The sequence below is a fragment of the Stegostoma tigrinum genome, chromosome 3 (genome assembly GCF_030684315.1).
Source record: "Stegostoma tigrinum isolate sSteTig4 chromosome 3, sSteTig4.hap1, whole genome shotgun sequence".
NCBI classification, from domain to species: domain Eukaryota; kingdom Metazoa; phylum Chordata; class Chondrichthyes; order Orectolobiformes; family Stegostomatidae; genus Stegostoma; species Stegostoma tigrinum.
In genome coordinates, this window is record NC_081356.1 from 27602081 (window position 1) to 27625521 (window position 23441).

The 23441-nt window shown below is 43.1% G+C and overlaps 1 protein-coding gene across 1 annotated transcript in view; it reads left to right on the top strand.

Moving 5' to 3' along the window:
* Window positions 1-22198, top strand: part of pgm5 (phosphoglucomutase 5) — a 294643-nt gene extending 272445 nt beyond the window's left edge. Inside the window, exons 10-11 of the mRNA XM_048527372.2 lie at window positions 8648-8782; window positions 21675-22198. Of these exons, the coding sequence (XP_048383329.1) occupies window positions 8648-8782; window positions 21675-21764 (225 nt within the window). The 3' untranslated portion in view covers window positions 21765-22198. The remainder of the gene's footprint in view (window positions 1-8647; window positions 8783-21674) is intronic.
* Window positions 22199-23441: the final 1243 nt, after the last annotated feature.

Here is a 23441-nt window from a genome sequence, read left to right on the forward strand (position 1 = left end):
ATAAATTCATTGGGCTCACCTATACATCTGGACACCTCTTGTTGTCAAAGTAGGTTCTCCTATGATTTAGCGATAACATGGCGTGGAGCTGGAGGAGCACAGCAGGCCAGGCACCATCAGAGTAACAGGAAAGTTGATGTTTTGGGTTGGGACCCTTCTTCAGAGATGGGGAGGGAGAAGGGAGCTCTGAAATAAATAGATAGAGGAGGGGTGGGGCTGGGGGAGGTAGGTGGGATTGTGATAATTGAGTGTGGGCCGGGAGTGGTGAGGTTTGGTCAGTGAGATGGTTGGGACGGATAAGCGGGAGAGAAGATAGACAGGTTGTGTCAATTCAAGGAGGCGGGGTTGAGAGGGCATGTAGGACATGGGATGAGGCCTGGGGTAGGGAAATTTTAAAACTGGTGATTTCTGCCTTTAGGCCATCAGGCTGTAGGCTCCTGAAGCAGAATATGATGCGCTGCGGGCATCATCATTGTGACACTGGAGGAGGCTCAGGATGGACATGTCACCCAGGGAGAGGGAGGGGGAGTTAAAATGGTTCGCAAGTGGAAGGTGTTATCATTTGTCGCGTACAGAGCTCTACGAAACGGTCTCTGAGTCTACACTCAGTCTCAGTGACGTAGAGGAGGCCACATCTGGAGCAGTGGATTTAAAGTATAAAAGCAACAAACAGGTCTTACCTGGTTGTAAAAAAGATATTGAAGCAATTTTTTCAGTTACTTAACTCCATTTTGTTTGAAAATTGATCGGCAGTAACAGAGATTTTTAAAATCGTTTTTTAAGTATAAAGATCTTAATGAGCTTCATTTCATTAAATCTGTTAGGCAATCTGACTTTAAGACTTCTTAACATTTCCTGTGGAAAACTTAAAGTTTTCCACTTTTGGAGTAGACTAATGCCAGGTACTAATAATTATTTAACAAGCCAGTGTTGTTCAATGGGTCATATGGCCTTCTCTTGCGCCATAACACTTTGTGATTCTGTGATTTTCTACGCTGAAAATGCTTTGCCTACAACTGGATGTCTGTTGATTTTGCTGTTGTCTTTTTCTGAAATAGCATGAGGATTGAAAGAAACTTTTTTGGCATGAAAGCTGCAACTTTAAAGAAGATAAAGACAAACAAGTTATAATTCACTAGCTCTAAAATTACATGCAATTAGACTACATACATATAGGTCAAGACAACAAAATGTGAGGCTGGATGAACACAGCAGGCCAAGCAGCATCTCAGGAGCACGACCCTTCATCTGATACATATAGGTCACATGGGTGAAGAAGAACAAGTGATGTGTCAATCCACATATTGTTCCATAGGCTTCGGTACTTACATCCACTTTTGTTTATCAATTATATAAGCAAGTTGGATGAGAACAAATGATGCATTGTTAGTAAGGTTGCAGATAACAACAAAATTGGTGGTATAGTGGCCAGTGAAGAAGGTTATCTAAGATGACAAAGAGATCTTGATCAATTGGGTCAATGGAGTGAGGATTGCAGATGGAGTTTAATTTGGATAAATGCGACGTATTGCATTTTGGTAAAACAAACAAGGACAGGACATATACAGTTAATGGGAAGTGTTGTAGTACTGAGAGACCTAGGGATTCAAGTGCATGATTCTTTGAAATTTGTGTCACATGTAGACTGGATGGTTAGGAAGATGTTTAGCACACTTGCCTTCATTGCTCAGACCTTTGACTGTAGGAGTTGGGGTGTCATTGTTGAGGTTGTACAGGATGATGTTGAGCTCTCTTCAAGAGTACTTTGCACAGTTCTGGTCACCCTGTTATAGGAAAGACACTGTTAAATTGGAGAGGGTTCAGAAAAGATTTACCAGAATATTGCCGGGAATGGACGGTTTTGAGTTGTAACTATAGGCTGGATAGGCTCGGACTCTTTTTTCCCTAGAACATGGTAGGTTGAGAGGTGACCTTTTAGAGGTTTATAAAATCATGAGAGACATAGATAAGGTAACTAGCAAGGGTCTTTTCCCTACGGTAGGGGAGTTCAAAATTACAGCGTGTATATTTAAGGTGAGAGAAGAAAGTTTTAAAAAGGACATGAGAGGCAATTTTTTTTACACAGAGAGTAGCTCATGTGTAAATTGCCAGAGGACGTAGTGGATTCAGGTTCAGTTACAACATTTAAAGGACATTTTAAGTTCATGAACAGGAAAGGAGGGATATCGGCCGAACACAAATAAGTGGGATTAGTTTTATTTGGGAACATTGGCAGCATGAACTAGTTGGACCAAGAGGTCTGTTTCAATGCTAAATGACTTTAATGACATTGATCAACTAAACAAGTTGTGTGAAGCTTGTCAATTCCATCAACATCAGCAATCATAAGAAACTTTCCCTCTGCATGAGATTCCTTTTGAGCCAAGGTGTATGATTATAATTGATACCTTTCACGTCAAAGGATACAATTAAATTCTAGTAACCATTCCCTTTTCTTTGACAAATCAAAGATACTACTGTCCAACAGTTTTTGACACATTGACCATCCAATTTGCCCTAAGAAATTGTGGCTGACAACAGTTCATTTAGTGGCTGACAACTAGTGAATGCTTCAAAGATGAGTGCAGCAAGTGGTATGTTCAATGTATTAGCTTTTCTCCTTGCTGCTGTCATTCAAAACGTCTCACGGAACACAGAGTTTGTAATGCAACCTCCGTGATCATTAAATGTAAAGTGGCTCGATAAAATTTTTAGATAGCTGTTTCAAAGCTACATGCTACTCATCTTGGCAATGGTCTAGCAACTCTCCCATTTGGAAAATCCACACACTATCACCAACCAACCACAAAGAACAAAGAACAATACAACACAGGAACAGGCCCTTCAGCCCTCCAAGCCTGACACATTGACACATGACACATTGTTGGAAAGAACAGAAGAAAATAGTACAAGTGCATGATAAACGAGAATGCAGATAGTTGTCCCCACTTCAACCAGGACACAGCATATGATTTTGAGATTTTAGGATGAGCACATACGTTCATGTTAAAATAGCACCTCTCCAATCTAGGTTGCATAATGTAATGAGCAATGGTCAATTTCTACAAAGAATAAGATGACATGTTAGAATTACATATCATCAACCACGCATCACACAGGATAACCACTCAGATACAAAAGATGTCAAACTAGTAAGCAACAACACAGGTACAACAAATAAAATGCATTTATCCTTGATGACAGATAGCGCAGGACAAACCAAATCTGCATCAACAAATTGTGATAACCATATAAGGTCTAGATCTGGTCAAATCATATATCTACTGTCTAAATATGTAAAAATAAATCTTTATGCATCTTATTTTTCACCAAAAGGATTTAAAGGCAAAAGAGGGAATGGTGTATTATGGCATAAGTTCCATACCAGATAGGCCTTTACCTTAAAGATAGTTGTATTACATTGCAGCATGAGATGCTGTGGCTCAAAATCATCCATCTCACCTGAAGTCAGTCTCTGCATAATAGAGGCAATGTCAGTTGTGTGGGAGATGTATGTGACATTATTAAGTACAGACCTACATAAGCATGAGTCTGTGCTATTGTAGCCATGTAAATAGTTATATTAATAAACTTCAGGACATCTCACTCAACAAGGAACCAACATTCTAAGCTATACATTACATGGACCAGCATATAGAAAACCATAAATTATATCAATTATTGCATTGTTATTTGTGAGCCCTTGCAATGACAGTTTGGCTGCTGTGAATCCTACACAGTCGCAGTACACCATTGGCTGAAAAGCACTTTGGGATGTCTTGAGGGAGATGTCAAATAAATACAAATCTTTGCATTTTCATGGGCTTCTATCTCACATTTTAATGGCAGGCCCGCGATATTCAGGTTCTAACTTGAAGGGGAAGTTAACAACCTTACAATCATTACAATCTGCTTGATGTTGAAGTTCCAATCCATGTATTCCCAGAATGTCTGAGGTCACCTCAAGAATCCAAAGTATCTTAGCCAGGCTACTTGGTGATATCTGATTGCTGTCTTATTTCAGCTTTCATGGCTCTCGAGAGACTCTGCAATGTGTTTGGAAGTTATCCTTCAGCTGTACAAATTCTTGGTTAGACCGCTCCTGGGGTACTGTGTTCCGTTGTAAATTGATAATTATCTGAAGAGAAGAAAAAGATTTATAGGACTACAGGAATAAAGTTCCGCTGAGTTTGCTCTTACAGCCAATATGGTGACAATGGACCAAAAAGAGCCCTTCTGCACTATAACTATTGTACTGTTCTAGTTCTGGACAATACACCATAGGAAGGACATTTTGTCTGTGGACAGAGCATTCAGTAGATTTCACCAAATGATACCTACACTCTGAGTGTTATATAATGAGGAGAAAACACACAATTTAAATTGTACTGTTTGGTGGTTAGAACGTCAAGGATGATTTATTAAATTATTCAATATATTAGATGGAACATAAGTATATACTGCTGTACTGTATGGAGATCTTAGGACCGTGGGTGTAATGTAAAATTTAGAGCCAGGCCTTTGATGAGTGAACAAAAACAAAGTTGCTGGAAAAGCTCAGCAGGCCTGGCAGCATCTGTGAAGGAAAAAACAGAGTTAATGTTTCGGGTCCGGTGACTCTTCCTCAGAAGTGAGGAAGAGTCACCGGATGCGAATCATTAACTCTGTTTTTTCCTTCACAGACGCTGCCAGGCCTGCTGAGCTTTTCCAGCAACTTTGTTTTTGTTCCTGATTTACGGCATCCTCAGCTTTTTGGGTTTTTCTTTGATGGGTGAAATTAGGAAGCATTTTCCCATGTGAAGGTTGGTCAAAGTTTGGAATTCTCTTCCACAAATAGCAGTTGTTTGTAGCAGTTGGCGAACTGATATTATTAAGGGTGTTGATAAAATCTTACAGCGTAGGTAGAGATCATTTGGCCATCCTGTCTGTGTCGACACGTTGAAATTTATGCAGCTGAAAACACAAGTCTGGATACATGGAGTGAGGTCATAGATTAGCCATGATCTAATTGAATATTGAGCAGGCTCAAGGAATCTCCTCCTGCCTTGTGTTCCTAAATTGAGCAGATTAACTCATCCAATAGTATTCTCAAAGCCAAAAAGGAAAGGGTTATCATCATGTAAATTCCAAAGAACCAATATATAATTGGCTTCTGCCCCAGTTTTCACAATAACCATGCCACACTTCCTGTATTCATTATAATTCTTTGCATCATTATACAATATAGAAAGGAAACATTGCACAGGAAAAGGTTTAGGAAATGAACTTAAGGTCTAATTATATTCTCGCTAATTTGGATTTGTGGATTTAGTCTCCATTATCTTTCTTCAAACCTACCTTTTATATCCTATGACAAGCATTTACTTTACATTTTTAAAATGTTCTTGTGATTGCATCATATATAATTGAGGATGATGTTAATGGTGCATTTGTTAGTTTCACTGGAATGACTCTATGGATGTGGACTTGCAGTTGACTTGGTGAACTGAGGAACTGGGATGGTTTTCCTTACAGCAGAGAGGACCAAGGAGGGTTTAATCAGGCTTTTAACCTAGTGATGCCTGTTAGACAAAGTGATGTCTATTTTCAATAGCTGAGAGGCCAAGGCGAAGGCATAGATGTAAGGCGGTTGGCAAAAGAAGCAGAGGCACCATGACACGAATCTTTTTCAGTGCAGAGTGTGGTTAGGATGCCCGTTAGGGCGGTGGAAACAAATTCAACAATAGCCTTCAAACAGCAATTGAAAATACCTGAAGGAGTAAAATGACAATAGGATTTTGTGAATGAGAGTAACAGAAGACTCAATGCACAGAATAACTTCTTTCTGTGCTGTTCCATAATTCAGCTCAATGCTCACTGGTGTCATTTGTGACATGAGATTAACCCATTAAAAGGTGTACAAATAATAACTGATTTTAATAGAGTGAATAAGGAGAAATTGTTTCCAGCGACAAGAAAGTGAGCAACCAGAGGAGACACATCTTAAAAGATTAAGAAAACAGCAAGAAGTCCCAAAAGAAAACAATGTTTTATACAGCAACATGTTATGATTCGGAATGAGCTGCCTAAAAGAGTAGTGAGAGCAAATTCAATAGTAAATTTCAAAGGGAATTGGATAAATGCATCAAAATGAAAACATTTCCCTCAGCATGTGTTAATGACCTTCTGACTCAGTGGTGGAAGTGCTTCACATTGGGGCACAGCTGACACATTTGCAGCCTGGACTAACTCAATCCTCTTCCAGAGATAGTAAGAACTGCTAATGCTGGAGTCAGAGATAACACAGTGTGGAGCTTGAGGAACACAGCAGGCCAGGCAGCATCAGAGGAGCAGGAAAGTTGGCATTTTGAGTCAGGGCCCTTCTTCAAAAACAATCTTCCACACTGTATTATCTCAATCCTCTTCCTCCTTCTTTCTATGTCAGCCAGGTGTTCTGGCATTTCTTGTTGCCCTTCTTGGTTTGCTGGCTTCCTGAGGGTTTCCTGTGCTCTCCCTGAATTAAAATGGAAGTTGATCCACTCATACAAGCATAAAATAGCATCAAGCAGCCATCTCGCACCATGAAAGTGGAACCTCCGGACCAAAAACATGTGCATTCCCTCCCCACATTCTACCGTATCTTACATATCCCTTCTCACATTCCATGCCCGACTGCCTTAAAATCTCCAACAGAAGCAAGAGAAAAACAGAGAGGGAAAAACGAGTCAATGAAGGAAACAGGTTCTGTGGAGGATTTCTCCCTAAGCCCCCTCAGGCAGTCAAACCAGCCCAGGAGATCTCATGATCCAATTTTAACCTTGATGAGAATAAATACTGTTCCCACCAACTACCCACACACATTTATAAATATATTATTTATATTTATAAATATAGTTTGACTTATTTCTTAACAAACTTTATGAACATCTCTGCTTTCTGATCTACTTTATTTTCTCTACGCAACCTGAAACCAACTTTTGAGGGATTTGATGGAATTCAGTTTTCATTCTAATTTAGAGCAATGTACCAAATGTGGATGTTTATGTGTTCAGGGAATGCTGCAGGGAATTTTCAATATTTTGTAAGTAAAAATATACTGATATTCCCTAATTACAACTCTAGTGTATCTTTTCTCTTAAATAGGTCTCATTTTGCATTCAGCTATGGTTCAGTGAGTATTACTCTGTCTGCAGAGTTCGAAGGTCGTGGGTTCAAGTTCCACTCCCGAGAGTTCAGCACAATATCTGAGTTGCAACTCCCAGGGCAGTATTGAAAAAGTGCTGAACTGTTGGAGGTGTAGTCTTCCAGTTAAACGTAAGGCCCTCTCTGTCCTCTCAGGTGGATGTAAAAGATCCCATGCATCTTATCTTGAAGAAGGATACTTCTCTTCACTGCCCTGGCCAACATTTATCCCTCAGCCAAATATTAATTAAACAAATCATCCGGCCATTATCACTCTGCTGTTGGTGGTAATTTTTGGAACAAGCTAAGGGCATGGAATTCACTATATAAATGTAGTTTTTTATTTCTTTGATGTGTATACCAGGATGAAAAATTGGAAGCTGTTGCCCTGAGCATAGAGATATTTCTACCCTCTGCTATCCCCCATGATTGTCATTTAATTTGGGAGGTTAGTCTTGTCGTGGGTCTTGGTGATATGACAATTTACATACAAAAAGCCCCTCTTCATATGTTTGCTGAAGTATTCATGGAAATCAGATTGTAAAAGTCACCATAGATCTACCAGATCATAGGGCTACTCTCTCATTAGGGAGAGATGACAGGCAGTGGTTTAACCTAAGGGTCACCACACTCCAGGAGAGGGGAGAGGTTGAAAAGGAGAATTCTTCATGTTAACGTCAGCTGGTAGGTGAATTGAACCCACACCGTTGGTATTACTCTGCATAGCAAACTAGCCAACTGACCTGACACGCCCAACCCCAGAAAGCAGGCTACAGGAGAAATCAAGGCAGTTGTTACAATGTGCCAACTTCATGAGACCTCATTGGCAAGTTGTAAATCTCACCCCTGGTTCCTATAGAGTTTTCAGCAATGCTTGATTAGTCTGGTCAATTCCACAGGATTCCATCACATGACCTTCAATCTCTCCCAACTCTCTATTTGCTATTTGGATAATTCTTGATTGTCTATCGGACAATCTTTCTCCCCACTCTCCAATATTTTTGGATTGGATAAACTGCATTCTGGAGACAATAAAACATTATCATCAATTCTCTTGTCAGGGAGATTAATCTTCAATTCATCAAGATGCCAGGGCAATTCTGGAAGGCTGACAGCCCCATGACTGATTTGTCCTATAAAACCTTCATTTTGGTTTGGACGACAGCGGTCCCAGCAGTGCCAGGAGGTAAAATAAGAATTATAGGTGGTTGCAATTTCACATAAGCATCGAGGCGATGTCCTTTCGATTGAGAATGGTACGGCCTGGGCTTTTTCCAGGCCAGTAGCTCGCAATTCTCAGCTGTCAGACAACACCACAGGAATTTCAGCAATGAATCAAGACATTTGCTGTAACCTCTTTCTTTTAAAGCGGAAGATTGAGAGCTGCACAAATAAATTATTTCCATTATTTGTCCAAGCTACCAGTGGCAGTGTTTCCCCACTACAGCATTCCTTGTAATAATGACTTCTACTTCTCTTCTCACAGGGCCTGAGATTGATATTCACGGATGATTCTAGACTGATATTTAGACTGAGCGGGACCGGGAGTATGGGATCTACAATTAGGATCTACGCTGAGAGTTATGAGCGGGACCCCAGCAGGATTGACAGGGATCCACAGGTAAATCAAGCAACTGAGGTACAGTTTGTTTTTGTAGAGAATACCAAATGGTACGTTGTTCAGTCCAACATTTATATTGTCAATTTAACATAGAAGTGAAATCATTGCAAGGTACATCATAAATATATGATTATTCATACATAAACACTGGGGCTAAGAAGTGTGATTAGGTAAAGGTTAGCAACTTTGGCTGAAGAGATGATCTTTAAAGGGACAATCTTAACATTAATGTTCAAGAACTCACTTTTAGAAGAGCCAAAATTTTTTGATTAGCACTAAATAATGGATCAAAGATCATTTCTCAGCATTTCCTTTTTTTTTAACCAGTACTGCTCTTTCCAAAATTATCATGCGAACAACTTGTATTCATGCATCACATGTTACTTTACAAAATATTTCTGACGATTGTTATCAAAGTCGAAACTTTCAAATTGACCCACATAGGGAACTGAGAGCCAAGACCAGTGACCGAACAATTGAAATTATGGTTATCAAGAAGCCAGAACTGGAGGAATGCAGAGCTCATGGAAGGTTGTAGTGCTGGAGGACATTACAGAGAACACATATGTGTAAAAACTAAGAGCTGGAGTAGGCAATTCAGTGCCTTGAGCAATCTCCACCTTTTCTTACAATCATGGCTGATCTCATTTTGGCCTCAACTGCTCTTTCCTGCCCACTCTCCATACTCCTTCAACCATGACCAATTAAAAATCAGTTTGCTTCCTCCTTAAATTTACTGACAACTTCCACCACACTCTGTGCAAGTGAATTCCACAGATACATGACCCTCCAAGAGAAGTAAGTTCTTCTTATCAGAAACAAAAACAGAAATTGCTGGGAAAGCTCACCAGGTTTGACGGCGTCAGTGCAGAGAAATCAGAGTTAACATTACAGGCCGAGTGATCTTTCGTCAGTCATTGGACCCAAAACGTTAACTCTGATTTCTCTCCATAGATGCTGTCGGACCTGCTGAGCTTTTCCAGCAATTTCTGTTTTTGTTTCTGATTTCCAGCATTTGCAGTTCTTTGGTTTTAATTTCTCTTTTTCTCCAGTTTAAATCTGCTAGCCCTCATCCTAAAACCTAGACCTCATGTTCTGGATTGACCTCACATATGGAAACAGCCTCAATACATCTACTTTGTTAATCCCCTTTAGCATCTTATGCGCCTCAGTTAGATCTCCTCTCAAGGAGTGGAAACAAGGTCAGGAGGAGATTTGAAAACAAGAATTAGAATTTTATATCTGCAGTGTGGTGGAACAAAGAGCCAGTGCTACCCAATAATCAGAGATAATGGAAACTGCAGATGCTGTAGAATCCAAGATAACAAAGTGTGGAGCTGGATGAACACAGCAGGCCAAGCAGCATCTTAGGACCACATAAGCTGACGTTTTGGGCCTAGACCCTTCATCAGATGATGAACCACTCTCTGATGAAGGGCAGAGGCCCGAAACGTCAGCTTATGCGCTCCTAAGATGCTGCTTGGCCTGCTGTGTACAACTAGCTTCACACTTTGTTAGCATGCCAATAATCACATAGTTGCTGAGTAATCAGGATTTAGTACAAGTTGGGATGTGGACTTGAACTAAAAATGAGATGAAATTCACAAGAGGTGCAATGGGAACCAACCAAGATACAACTGGAACAGTCACATGTGGAAGTAACCTTGCGGATGAGTGTAATACATGGATATTTGCCAAGTAGAAGAATAGTTGGATTAATAACAGCTTACAAAACACCCATGGACATCTAATCAATGATAATGTAGACTCGTACATATATACAAGTCACCAAAGTTTGTTGAGATACAGGATAGCAAATAAAACAAATGGAGATCTAATACGAACAACTGGGTGGAATATTTCATACAAGTCCAGGGATAACTTAGCCTCTATTAACATTAACATAACCTTCATTATGTTGGTTCTGACACAATAGCAGTATTGGGTGCACAGTGGAATTATGGGATGTGAATGATAATTTCCCTGTTCGTAATGAGACTCAACAGTTAATAGCATGTTTGAGAGTTTCTGCCTATTCTGTTTCTTATCTTTAACTCACTGTTTGATCATTAACCTATCCTTTGTTAACTGTTGTCTCACAAACTTGGGGAAGCGCTGGTTAACAGAACACATCTAATAGTGGCACTTAATCTTGTAGCTGGCATTGGAATGGGAACAACTCATTCAATCCATGGAGCTCTTCCAACACTCAGACAGACCATGGATGATCTGTGTCTTAATTCCATTGACCAACCTTGGTTTAGTAACCTTTAATACCCTTGCCTGGCAAAAACCTATCGATTGTAGTTTTGAAATTTTCAACCTTAACAGCTCTTTTGAGGGAGAGACTTCCAGATTTCCACTGCTCCTTTTGTGTAGAAGTGCTTCCCGACATCACCTTGGAGCAGCCAAGTTGGAAGTTTTGATATTTTTAATTAACCTTTTCAGACGTACTATGACACATCTCTGGAGTTGAACCATAGCATTCTTGGCCCAGAGACTTTAGGGGCTCGTGGACCGCTGCACTTACATCTGATCGACCACAAGGAGGCACCATTGACTCATGATTCAAAACATTTCTGACTCCCTTCCACAGTCTCAATGTTTTGGTGTTGGGTCAGTGGCAGCTTGGACCAACATTGTGAACTGAGTTCCGGATTTTTTCAGCTTGTTAGATCATCACCACACATTTGGAACCAACTGAGACAGAGCAAAAAGTTTGGGATTTCAGAATATGCGTTACCAATTATACTTGCGCTGTCTGTAGTTTGTTTTAATGCTAGATTCAATTCAACTGGGTTAAGCTGCACCCACAACAAGGAAAAACATTTCCCATTAGCTGATGAGAGCACTCAGGGATACATGTAAAAGTTCAGGCAAGAGATGGAAGAGAAATATGATGAAGAACATTTTTTGCAGGGATTGATGATGGCTTGAAACTCATTACCTGCTTGGATGGAAATGGAAAAAATGACTGATTTTGAGTAGAAATTGAACAGGCACTCAGAGGAGATAAACATGCAGTGCTCTAGGATAGAATAAAGGAATGGAATTGACTGAATTGCATTGCCTCTGGCCAAGAATGGATTGATGGTCAAATGATCTCCTGTAATTAATTATTACTGGAATAACCTCTGACCAATATCATGGTTTTCCACCAGTTATGTTAGGTTGGGTGTGAGCTTCAATCTGCACTCAATTTCTTACTGGCACATAGGATCCCTAGAATGTAAAAGCAGGTTATTTGGCCCACTGAATCCACACCAAGCCTCCAAAGAGCATTCCACCTAGACCCACCCCATCCCTGTAACCTTGCACTTGCTATGGCTAATCCACCTAGGCTGCACCTCCCTGGGAAATAGGAACAATTTATCATGGTCATCCCACCCAACCTGCACGTCTGTGGACTGTGGAAGGAAACCCATGCACATGCAGGAGAACATGCAAACTCTACACAGACAGTTGTCCAAGGCTACTATTATACCTGGGTCTCTTGGCACTGTGAAGCAGCAGTGTTACCCACTGAGACACCTTACTGTCCTCACAACATAATAAAATGTGAGGCTGGATGAACACAGCAGGCCAAGCAGCATCTCAGGAGCACAAAAGCTGACGTTTCGGGCCTAGACCCTTCATCAGAGAGGGGGATGGGGGGAGGGAACTGGAATAAATAGGGAGAGAGGGGGAGGCGGACCGAAGATGGAGAGTAAAGAAGATAGGTGGAGAGGGTGTAGGTGGGGAGGTAGGGAGGGGATAGGTCAGTCCAGGGAAGACGGACAGGTCAAGGAGGTGGGATGAGGTTAGTAGGTAGCTGGGGGTGCGGCTTGGGGTGGGAGGAAGGGATGGGTGAGAGGAAGAACCGGTTAGGGAGGCAGAGACAGGTTGGACTGGTTTTGGGATGCAGTAGGTGGGGGGGAAGAGCTGGGCTGGTTGTGTGGTGCAGTGGGGGGAGGGGATGCACTGGGCTGGTTGAGGGATGCAGTAGGGGAAGGGGAGATTTTGAAACTGGTGAAGTCCACATTGATACCATATGGCTGCAGGGTTCCCAGGCGGAATATGAGTTGCTGTTCCTGCAACCTTCGGGTGGCATCATTGTGGCAGTGCAGGAGGCCCATGATGGACATGTCATCAAGAGAATGGGAGGGGGAGTGGAAATGGTTGGCGACTGGGAGGTGCAGTTGTTTGTTGCAAACTGAGCGGAGGTGTTCTGCAAAGCGGTCCCCAAGCCTCCGCTTGGTTTCCCCAATGTAGAGGAAGCCGCACCGGGTACAGTGGATGCAGTATACCACATTGGCAGATGTGCAGGTGAACCTCTGCTTAATGTGGAATGTCATCTTGGGGCCTGGGATGGGGGTGAGGGAGGAGGTGTGGGGACAAGTGTAGCATTTCCTGCGGTTGCAGGGGAAGGTGCCGGGTGTGGTGGGGTTGGAGGGCAGTGTGGAGCGAACAAGGGAGTCACGGAGAGAGTGGTCTCTCCGGAAAGCAGACAGGGGAGGGGATGGAAAAATGTCTTGGGTGGTGGGGTCGGATTGTAAATGGCGGAAGTGTCGGAGGATAATGCCAGGGGCACCCGCATGGGCCCCAGCTATGCCTGCCTCTTTGTAGGTTACGTGGAACAGTCCCTCTTCCGCACCTACACAGGCCCCAAACCCCACCTCTTCCTCCGGTACATTGATGACTGTATCGGCGCTGCCTCTTGCTCCCCAGAGGAGCTCGAACAGTTCATCCACTTCACCAACACCTTCCACCCCAACCTTCAGTTCACCTGGGCCATCTCCAGCACATCCCTCACCTTCCTGGACCTCTCAGTCTCCATCTCAGGCAACCAGCTTGTAACTGATGTCCATTTCAAGCCCACCGACTCCCACAGCTACCTAGAATACACCTCCTCCCACCCACCCTCCTGCAAAAATTCCATCCCCTATTCCCAATTCCTCCGCCTCCGCCGCATCTGCTCCCACGATAAGACATTCCACTCCCGCACATCCCAGATGTCCAAGTTCTTTAAGGACCGCAACTTTCCCCCCACGGTGATTGAGAACGCCCTTGACCGCGTCTCCCGCATTTCCCGCGACACATCCCTCACACCCCGCCCCCGCCACAACCGCCCCAAGAGGATCCCCCTCGTTCTCACACACCACCCTACCAACCTCCGGATACTACGCATTATCCTCCGACACTTCCGCCATTTACAATCCGACCCCACCACCCAAGACATTTTTCCATCCCCTCCCCTGTCTGCTTTCCGGAGAGACCACTCTCTCCGTGACTCCCTTGTTCGCTCCACACTGCCCTCCAACCCCACCACACCCGGCACCTTCCCCTGCAACCGCAGGAAATGCTACACTTGTCCCCACACCTCCTCCCTCACCCCCATCCCAGGCCCCAAGATGACATTCCACATTAAGCAGAGGTTCACCTGCACATCTGCCAATGTGGTATACTGCATCCACTGTACCCGGTGCGGCTTCCTCTACATTGGGGAAACCAAGCGGAGGCTTGGGGACCGCTTTGCAGAACACCTCCGCTCAGTTCGCAACAAACAACTGCACCTCCCAGTCGCCAACCATTTCCACTCCCCCTCCCATTCTCTTGATGACATGTCCATCATGGGCCTCCTGCACTGCCACAATGATGCCACCCGAAGGTTGCAGGAACAGCAACTCATATTCCGCCTGGGAACCCTGCAGCCATATGGTATCAATGTGGACTTCACCAGTTTCAAAATCTCCCCTTCCCCTACTGCATCCCTCAACCAGCCCAGTGCATCCCCTCCCCCCACTGCACCACACAACCAGCCCAGCTCTTCCCCCCCACCCACTGCATCCCAAAACCAGTCCAACCTGTCTCTGCCTCCCTAACCGGTTCTTCCTCTCACCCATCCCTTCCTCCCACCCCAAGCCGCACCCCCAGCTACCTACTAACCTCATCCCACCTCCTTGACCTGTCCGTCTTCCCTGGACTGACCTATCCCCTCCCTACCTCCCCACCTACACCCTCTCCACCTATCTTCTTTACTCTCCATCTTCGGTCCGCCTCCCCCTCTCTCCCTATTTATTCCAGTTCCCTCCCCCCATCCCCCTCTCTGATGAAGGGTCTAGGCCCGAAACGTCAGCTTTTGTGCTCCTGAGATGCTGCTTGGCCTGCTGTGTTCATCCAGCCTCACATTTTATTATCTTGGAATCTCCAGCATCTGCAGTTCCCATTATCTCTGTCCTCACAACATGTTGTGAGGAAGGACTTTTCAGAATTTCTTGATAAGAAGAAAGAATTATTTGCTAAGATAGTGACACTATGAATAAAACTGCACGAGGCTTCCACTCCTAAATATGCAAAGGAATATTTTTTAATCAAAAAGAGGAAGAGCACAGTCTGTTTTGTTTTTGGGAAGATTTTGTCATTATGTAAATGAATTTTAGAGCAATTTCAAGAATATTTTGGCACAGTTTCTCAATAGGTCCCCAATGGAAATGCTTACATCGCAATTTTAGATCACTTGGCAATGCTATCAACAGTAAGTGCACAGTCATTGAAACCAAATGCTGTTTGAGTAATTTACAGTAATGGAATGGGAGTTTGCTGTCTTGATGTGTAGTTGCTTCATTCTTTATCTCATGATTTTAACATTAGATTTTCAGATGATAATTATAATATGGCTTACAAGATGCAATTCTCAATTTAATTACACTGAAGCGCAATTAAAGAATTCTGTAGAAAAAGGAAACCTTGCATTTATTTAGCATCTTTAAGGCTGTAGGACATACCAAAGCTCTTAAAGATTAATGATATACTTTTGAAAATAATGACTGTTATGATATAGGAACCAGGGCTGCCAAATTGTGCAGAGAAAGCTCCCACAAATGACAAGGAAATAACCACATAATCTTTTTTCCTAGTGCTGTTGGTTACTCTCCTGCTTTTCTTAGAATTGGTGCTGTGGAATCTTTTCCATCTACATTAGCGGACATGCAAGATTTTGGTTTAACATCTCTTGAGAAAGACAGTACCACTGACCATGCAACACTCCCTTAGTACTGCAACCCTAGTATCAGTCTAGGCTTAATGCCCAAAAATCTGATTGGGGCTTGAGCCCAGTACCTCCCAACTCAGAAGCAAGCATGAGACACAGTTAATACCAGTTATCATTTACATTTTTTTTGTAACAGTTTGGTCCACAGTTAATACCAGTTATTATTCACACTTTTTTCTAATAGATTGGTCTATTTCAGTCTGTCTTCTGTTTCCATTACATAGGAAACAATATTTGCTGTATGCCTCAGTCCAATTTATAGCTTGATAGTTTTGAACTTGTTACTGGTTTTTATGTTCTCACTCCATATTAAACAACCTGCTGATGTATTACTAATCTTCACATCCCCAGAATTTTAAAGGACATCACTTGGATTCCAGTATGTCAGTTTTAGCACTGGTACCACTGAGTGAGAATATTGCTGATTCCATTCACGTGCCCAAGTCTTAGATATATGATGCCAGTTGACACTGAGTGGTTGCTACATTGTCAAAAATTTTGCGTTTCAACTTATGCATTAAAATGAGGCCCTGCCAGGTCTCTTGGATAGAAATAAAAAATCCTACAGCCACTATTCAAAGAACTTCATAGAAGTTATAACCTAATATTTATCTTTCATTCAGCTTCACTGAAAGTTGATCACCTGGTCTTTTTCATCAATACCAAAAAGAGAACATGTGGTATGGTGGCTCAGTGGTTAGCATTGCTGCCTCACAGTGCTAGGGACCTGGGTTCAATCCCACCCTTGGGCAACTGTGCATGTGACGTTTGAACATTCTCCCTTTGTCTGCATGGGTTTCCTCTGGATGTTCTGATTTCCTCCCATATTCCAAAGATGTGCAGTTTAGGTGGATAGGCCATGCTAAGTTGCACATAGTGTTCAGGGATGTGTGGATTAGGGGGATGGGTCTGGGTGAGATGTTTTGAGGGTCAGTGTGCACTTGTTAGGCCAAAGGGCCTGCTTCCACACACTAGGCATTCTGCAATCTATCAAATTGCAGGAGAAGTTCAGCAGGTCTGATAGCACCAGTGGAGAAAGAGTTAACATTTCAAGTCTGAATAGACTTTTCTTCATAACAGTAGATCAAACTCAATATTAAACTCTGTTTCTCTCCCCACAGATGAGGCCAGACCTGCTGAGTTTCTCCAATACTTTTTTTTAAATTTCAGTTTTCCAGTATCTACAGGATTTTGCTTTGAGTCATTATGAAAAGCACCTTATAAATCTTTCTCTCTTAAAAGTCTTTCTCTCCTTTATTTCCCCCGGACACATTCATCACTTTGTGGCTTCTAGAGATTCACCCATGGCGATGATATATCACACTTTGGGAGACAGAGTTGGTGAGAATCAACATCAACAGAATAAGCTGTCCCTCGATCCAAAGCTTTCCTATATATGTCTACAGCCTTGACAATACCACCATGCAACCTGAGGAGGGCAGTGTGGAGTCAGACTGTGATGCTAATTTTATTGCTGATCCATCCTTTTACAATTTACAATCTTGAAACAATATTGTTTCAAGATAACACAGTAAAATATCATATCATATTAGCAATATTACACATTAATACATTTGCTGATATATATGTAATATCAAGGGATGCGGTGGTCTGGAGGATGGACCTGTATATTGCAGAGGCCAAAAGCCAATTCTCCGACACCATGTTCTACCTCCCCCTTTACCATGACCCCACCATGGCCCATCAAGCTGCCATCTCCCACACTGTCTGTGATCTCATCACTTCCTGTGACCTCCCCTGTGCCACCTCCAGCCTTATAGCCCCAGAACACAGCACTGCCCAGTTCTACCCCAAGATCCTCAAGCCCAACTACCCCGGCCGACCATCATCTCCATAGCTCCTGCCCCACTGAACTCATCTCTTCCTACCTCAACACCATTCCTCCTCCTCCACCCTCTCCAGCCCCAACTCCTCCCTTCCATTCCACCTTCTGACCCTCCCTTCCAGCCACCATCTGGGTTCATCCCTGCCATCGACCAACCAGCACTTCATTTTTACTGTGGACGTTCAATCCCTGTACACGTCCATACCCCACAAGGATGGTCTACAGGCCCTCAGTATTTTCCTCTTCAACAGACCCATCCAGTCGCCCCACCCCACCAATACCCTTCTCCGCCTCACCGAGCTAGTCGTTACCCTCAATAGCTTTTCCTTCGATTCTCCCCACTTTTTCCACATCCACGGTGTTGCCATGGGCACTTGCATAGGTCCCAGCTATGCCTGACTGTTTGTAGGTTATGTCACACGGTCCTGCTTCAGTACGTACACCGGTACTGTTCCCCAACTCTTCTGCCGTTACATCGACAACTGCTTCGGTGCTGCATCCCGCACCCAGGCTGAACCAGAGCAGTTCATCAACTTCACTAACAACTTCCACCCCGCCCGCAAATTCACTTGGTCTATCTCAGACTCCCCTTTCTTGACCTCTCCGTTTCCATTTCTGGTGACAGTTGACATACATTATAAACCCACAGACTCCCATAGCTACCTAGACTACATCTCCTCCCACCCTGTATCCCTTAAAAACTCCATCCCGTTTTCCCAGTTCTGCTGTCTCCATTGCATCTGCTTTGATGAGGAGATGTTCCACTCCCAAGCATCCCAGATGTCCACCTTTTTCAAGCAATGCTCTTTCCCCTCACCTCTGTCATCCAGACAGCCCTCCACCACACCTCCTCCATTGCCCGCTCCACAGTTCTAAAGCACACCCCCTCCTCCACCCATAATGAAGATAGGGCCCCCCTTGACCTCACTTTCCACCCCACCAGCTTCCATATTCAACATATCATCTTCAAACACTTCTGCCCACTCGAATTAGACCGCACCGTCCAAAACATCTTCCACTCCCCATTCCTCTCTGCCGTCTGCAAGGACCATTCCCTTTGTCACTCCCTAGTTCAAGCCACACTCACCACCAACCACTCCAACCCACCCAGTACCTTCCCCGTAGCTGTAAAAGATACAACGCTTGCCTACACACTGACTCCCTCACCTCCATTCAAGGCCGTAAACAGCCCTTCCAAGTGATACAGAGCTTCACCTGCATCTCTCCCAACCCAGTCTATTGCATCCAGTGCTCCCAATGTGGTCTTCTCTACGTCTGTGAAACCAAACGTAGACTAAGTGATCATTTTGTTGAACATCTTTGCTTGGCCTTTAACAACCAACCTAACCTCCTGGTCACTGCCTATTTCAACTCCCCACTCCACTGCCCCCGTCCTCGGCCTCCTCCAGTGTCGCAGTGACTTGGAATGCAAACTTGAAGAACAACAGCTTATCTTCTGCCTGGGCCCACTACAGCCCGGAGGACTCAACACTAAGTTCTCCAATTTCAAATAACCTTCCCATCCATCCTCAGCTCCCTCTCCAGCCCCAACTCCTCCCTTCCATTCCACCTTCTGACCCTCCCTTCCAGCCACCAGCTGGATTCATCTCTGCCATCAACCAACCAGGTCATACATTCTACCAGTGTCCACCTATCACCACCATTCCACATCCACCCGCCCCCTCCTCTTTATCTGCAGCTACCCCTACCCCCACATCCAGCCCTGAGCAAGTGTAATACCTGAAACGTCGACTGCTCCTTTTCTCCAGGCACTCCCTGGCCTGCTGTGTTCTTCCAGCTTCCTGTTTTTCTACCTTGGATTCCAACATCTGCAGTTTTTTGTTTCTAAGGATGTTATGTGCAATCAGTATCATAATATGTTTTTCTTCTTTTCTACTGAAATAAACCTGCTAAGAAGTTTAAACGTACGATATTTATTAATATTAAACTAATGCAGAATACATCAGTTAGTTTCTATCCGAGATGCACTCAGAGGCTGTGCCTCAGGCCATGGTTATGGAAAAGCTAGTCCTGTTCGCTTGTCTTGTGACACTTATTGAGGCCCCACAAGAGGTGTTGTGGTGGAGCAGACAAACTTACACAGTACTGAGAGAGCCCCGTGCTGCTGAAGCAGGGCAGTGGGATTCATGGAGGCTGAGACTGCAGCGCGAGATGAGGGCAGACTGCAACTAGCCACTATCAATAAGTTTGGCAATTGTTTGCACTTATATAAGCGAGACCACTTTACTGTATCCGTTCTCAAAAGTTGATTGAGTGCAGAAGTAGGACAGAGGAGCACCAGGCTAACAGTTCACCTGGGGAGGCATGCATTCTTGTATAGGCCAAGACCCTAAACTTTGGTGCAAGTGCCTTGAATTTACCCTAGGCCCCAAGCTCTGGAATTCCCTCCCTAATTCTTTTTGTCAGTACTTCAGTGTGCTCGTCTTAAGACTCTTCTTGAAAGCTTTTGATCACCTGCTTTTTTATTCCTTTGGGTATCTTTGTGCCAGACTTTGTTTCATAGCAGTTATGTGGAATGCCTTGGGACACTTTGTGACATTAATAGTGTTACATAAATGAAAGTTTTTGTAGGTCTTCATTGTGCTGCCAAGAGTGATTTTTTTAAAGAATGGATCTTAAAATTGATTCTCAATGTGTTTTAGAAATGGCCCTATCCTTTAAATGAGAAGTATGTACTTGGTCCAGAAAGTGGTGCAACATAGATTCTTCATAACAATTCAGGGCTAAAGGCTTGAAAGTTTGAGAATGGCTTGCAGAAGCTAGTTTGTATCCTTTTCAAATGTAGAAGAATAAAATGTTGAAGTTAATTAAACAAATTGATAGGGTCAATAGAAACTACTTCCTCTGATGGGGAAGTCCAGAACAAAGAACCTTTAAATTAGAACCAAACCAGTCAGGGATGATATGAGGAAATACTTCTTCATCAAAGGCGCTTGGAAATCTGGAATTCTTTCCCATTGGATGATGTTGAAGGGGGAGGGGCGTGGTGTCAGTTGAAAATTTCCAAACTGAGTTTGATAGATTTTTGTTGCAACAAGTGTGTTAGGAACCAAGGAGATCAGATGGAGATTGGACCTGGGGCTGAGGACAGACTGAAGGTAAGTACTGTCAGTAATTGTAATCAATCTGTAGAGTTCATTACCATAGAGGGTTGTCAAGACTGGGTCGTTAAGTATTATCAAAGCTGAGATGGGTAAATTTGAATCAGTAAGGGAATCAAGGATCATGGGGATAATGTGGAGTCCAGCTCTGGTCTCCCTCTTATAGACAGGATACTATTAAGCTGAATAGGGTTCAGAAAAGATTTACCAAGATGCTGCAGGGAAAGGAAGGTTTAAGTTATAAAGGAGAGGCTGGATTGGCTGGGATAATTTTCCGCTGGAGAGTAGCAGGTTGAGAGGTGACCTTACAGGGGTTTACAAAACCATGCGAGGTATAGATGAGGTGAATGGCAGTTGTCTTTTCTGTAGGGTGTGGGATTTCAAGACTGGGGGACATATTTTAAGGTGAGAGGAGAAAGATTTTTTATGCTGAGAGTGCTTCGTGTATGTGATGAACTTCCAGAGGAGGTGGTGGATATGGGTACAGTTACAACATTTGGAAGTCATTTAGATAAGTACATGAACAAGAAATACTTGGAATGATTTGGGCCAAGTGCAGAAAGTGGGCCAAATTTAGTTTGGGATTGTGGTCAGCATGGACTGGTTTGACCATAAGGTCTGTTTCCGTGCTGTATGATTCAGTGACTCTATATCTGACGCTAATTATCAGAGCAGCTATAATCTCATTGTATGGTGGAGCAGACTCGATGGGCTGAATGGCTTACTTTTGCTCCTACATCTTGTAGTCTTATGTCCTTCTCAGCCATGATCTGATTGAATGACAGAACAGTCTAGCGGTGCTGAATGGTCTCCTCCTGTTCCTGTGATTGAATTAGTATTAGATACTTTCAGAAAGGATCCTGGTCAACAGTAGTTTCTGTTTTACTTCCACAGGTTGTACTGGGTCCGCTGATCGCCATCGCACTCAAGCTGTCTCAGATCCATGATCGAACAGGCAGGAGAGGACCCACAGTCATCACCTGAGAGCGATATGCCAACAACTCCCTAGGGGCCAAGAAAGATTCTAGTTAATGTTTTGTTGTTTATAATGGCTGCTCACAGCTTCAAACCCAATTGCTAACAGAAAAAATGGAAGAGAGAAGTAACGTTATGCTGAGCAATGTTGAGTTCTGCTTTCTTTTTTTGCTTTTACATTAACAATATTAACGTACCTGATGTTAACAACAATAATGTATTTTATAAAGTGCCACTGTGTTATCCTTGCATGACATGTGTTGTTTGAGTTAGCATTCACTATATGGGACAGGCTGTGCATTACTCTTAATGTTTTATTTAGATTCAATGTTAAAAATTGCCCACTGGCTTTGTACAATTATATTATTGTAAACCATCAATTTAAAAAAAACTGTCAACTTCCTCTCCCCATCCCACAAATATTAAAATATGTTGCTAATGAATGTGTCGGTAACTCACTGACAGTTGTGCCTTAAATCACATAGTGACTACTTTCAATGAATAAACCATTATTTCATGCATACAGAATCAATTAAAGAGCTTTCAGATAGTAAAAAAATTGGAATTTTCTTTGTGCCAGTGGCAATTGATGCCAGATTAATAGTTAATTTTAAATCTGAGATTGATATTTCTTCAGATTAATAGTTAATTTTAAATCTGAGATTGATATTTCTTCAGATTAATAGTTCATTTTAAATCTGAGATTGATATTTCTTTTGTTAACTAATGCCAGTAAGGAAATGGGGCAAAAGCAGGTACATGGAGTAGGGTTGCAAATCTATCACAATCTCGTAGTGGAATGGCCTCGTGACGGAATGGTATTTTTAAAATTCATTCCCAGGGAGTGGATGTTGCTGGCTTGGCCAGAATTTATTACTGATCTTTAATTACCCCAAGGCCAGTTAAGAGTCAACCAACCTCTCTGGGTCTGGAATCACATGCAGGCCAAGCCCAGGAAAGGACAGGCTTACACTTCCTTCCCTAAAGGACATTTGTGAACCAGATAGGATTTTCTCAACAATCAGCAACAGTTTTATGGTCATTATTGGGCCCTTCATAACAAACTTTTTTAAATTCAAATTGCACCATGGTCGGATTTAAATCTGATGTTCTCAGAACAGAAAGAGGCACTGTGGCTCAGTGGTTAGCACTACAGCCTCACAATGCCAGGGACTCGGGTTCGATTCCAGCCTCGGGTACCTGTTTGTGTGGAGTTTGCACATTCTCCCTGTGTCTGCGTGGGTTTCCTCCGTGTGCTCCGGTTTCCTCCCACAGTCCAAAGGTGTGCAGGTTAGGTGAATTGGCCGTGCTAAATTGCCCATTGTGTTCAGGGTTGTGTGGGTTATAGGGGAATGGGTCTGGGTGGGATGCCTCAAGGGGCGGTGATGACTTGTTGGGCCGAAGGGTCTGTTTCCACACCGTAGGGAATCTAATCTAATCTAATTACCTGGGTCTCAGGATAAATAATCCTGTGACAATTCCACCACGTTATAACCTCCCTCCAACTGAGAGAGCACTGCATGGTCAGATGATGTATTGAGGATGTACCATACCTTTGAAATGTAGGACTGAGATTGCTACGCTTTTGGACAGCCAGTACTGGGAGAGCAGCACATTACTGAGGGAGCACCACACTGTCAGAGGATCAGTTCTGAGGGAGAACTGCATTTTTAGAGGGAGTGTCCT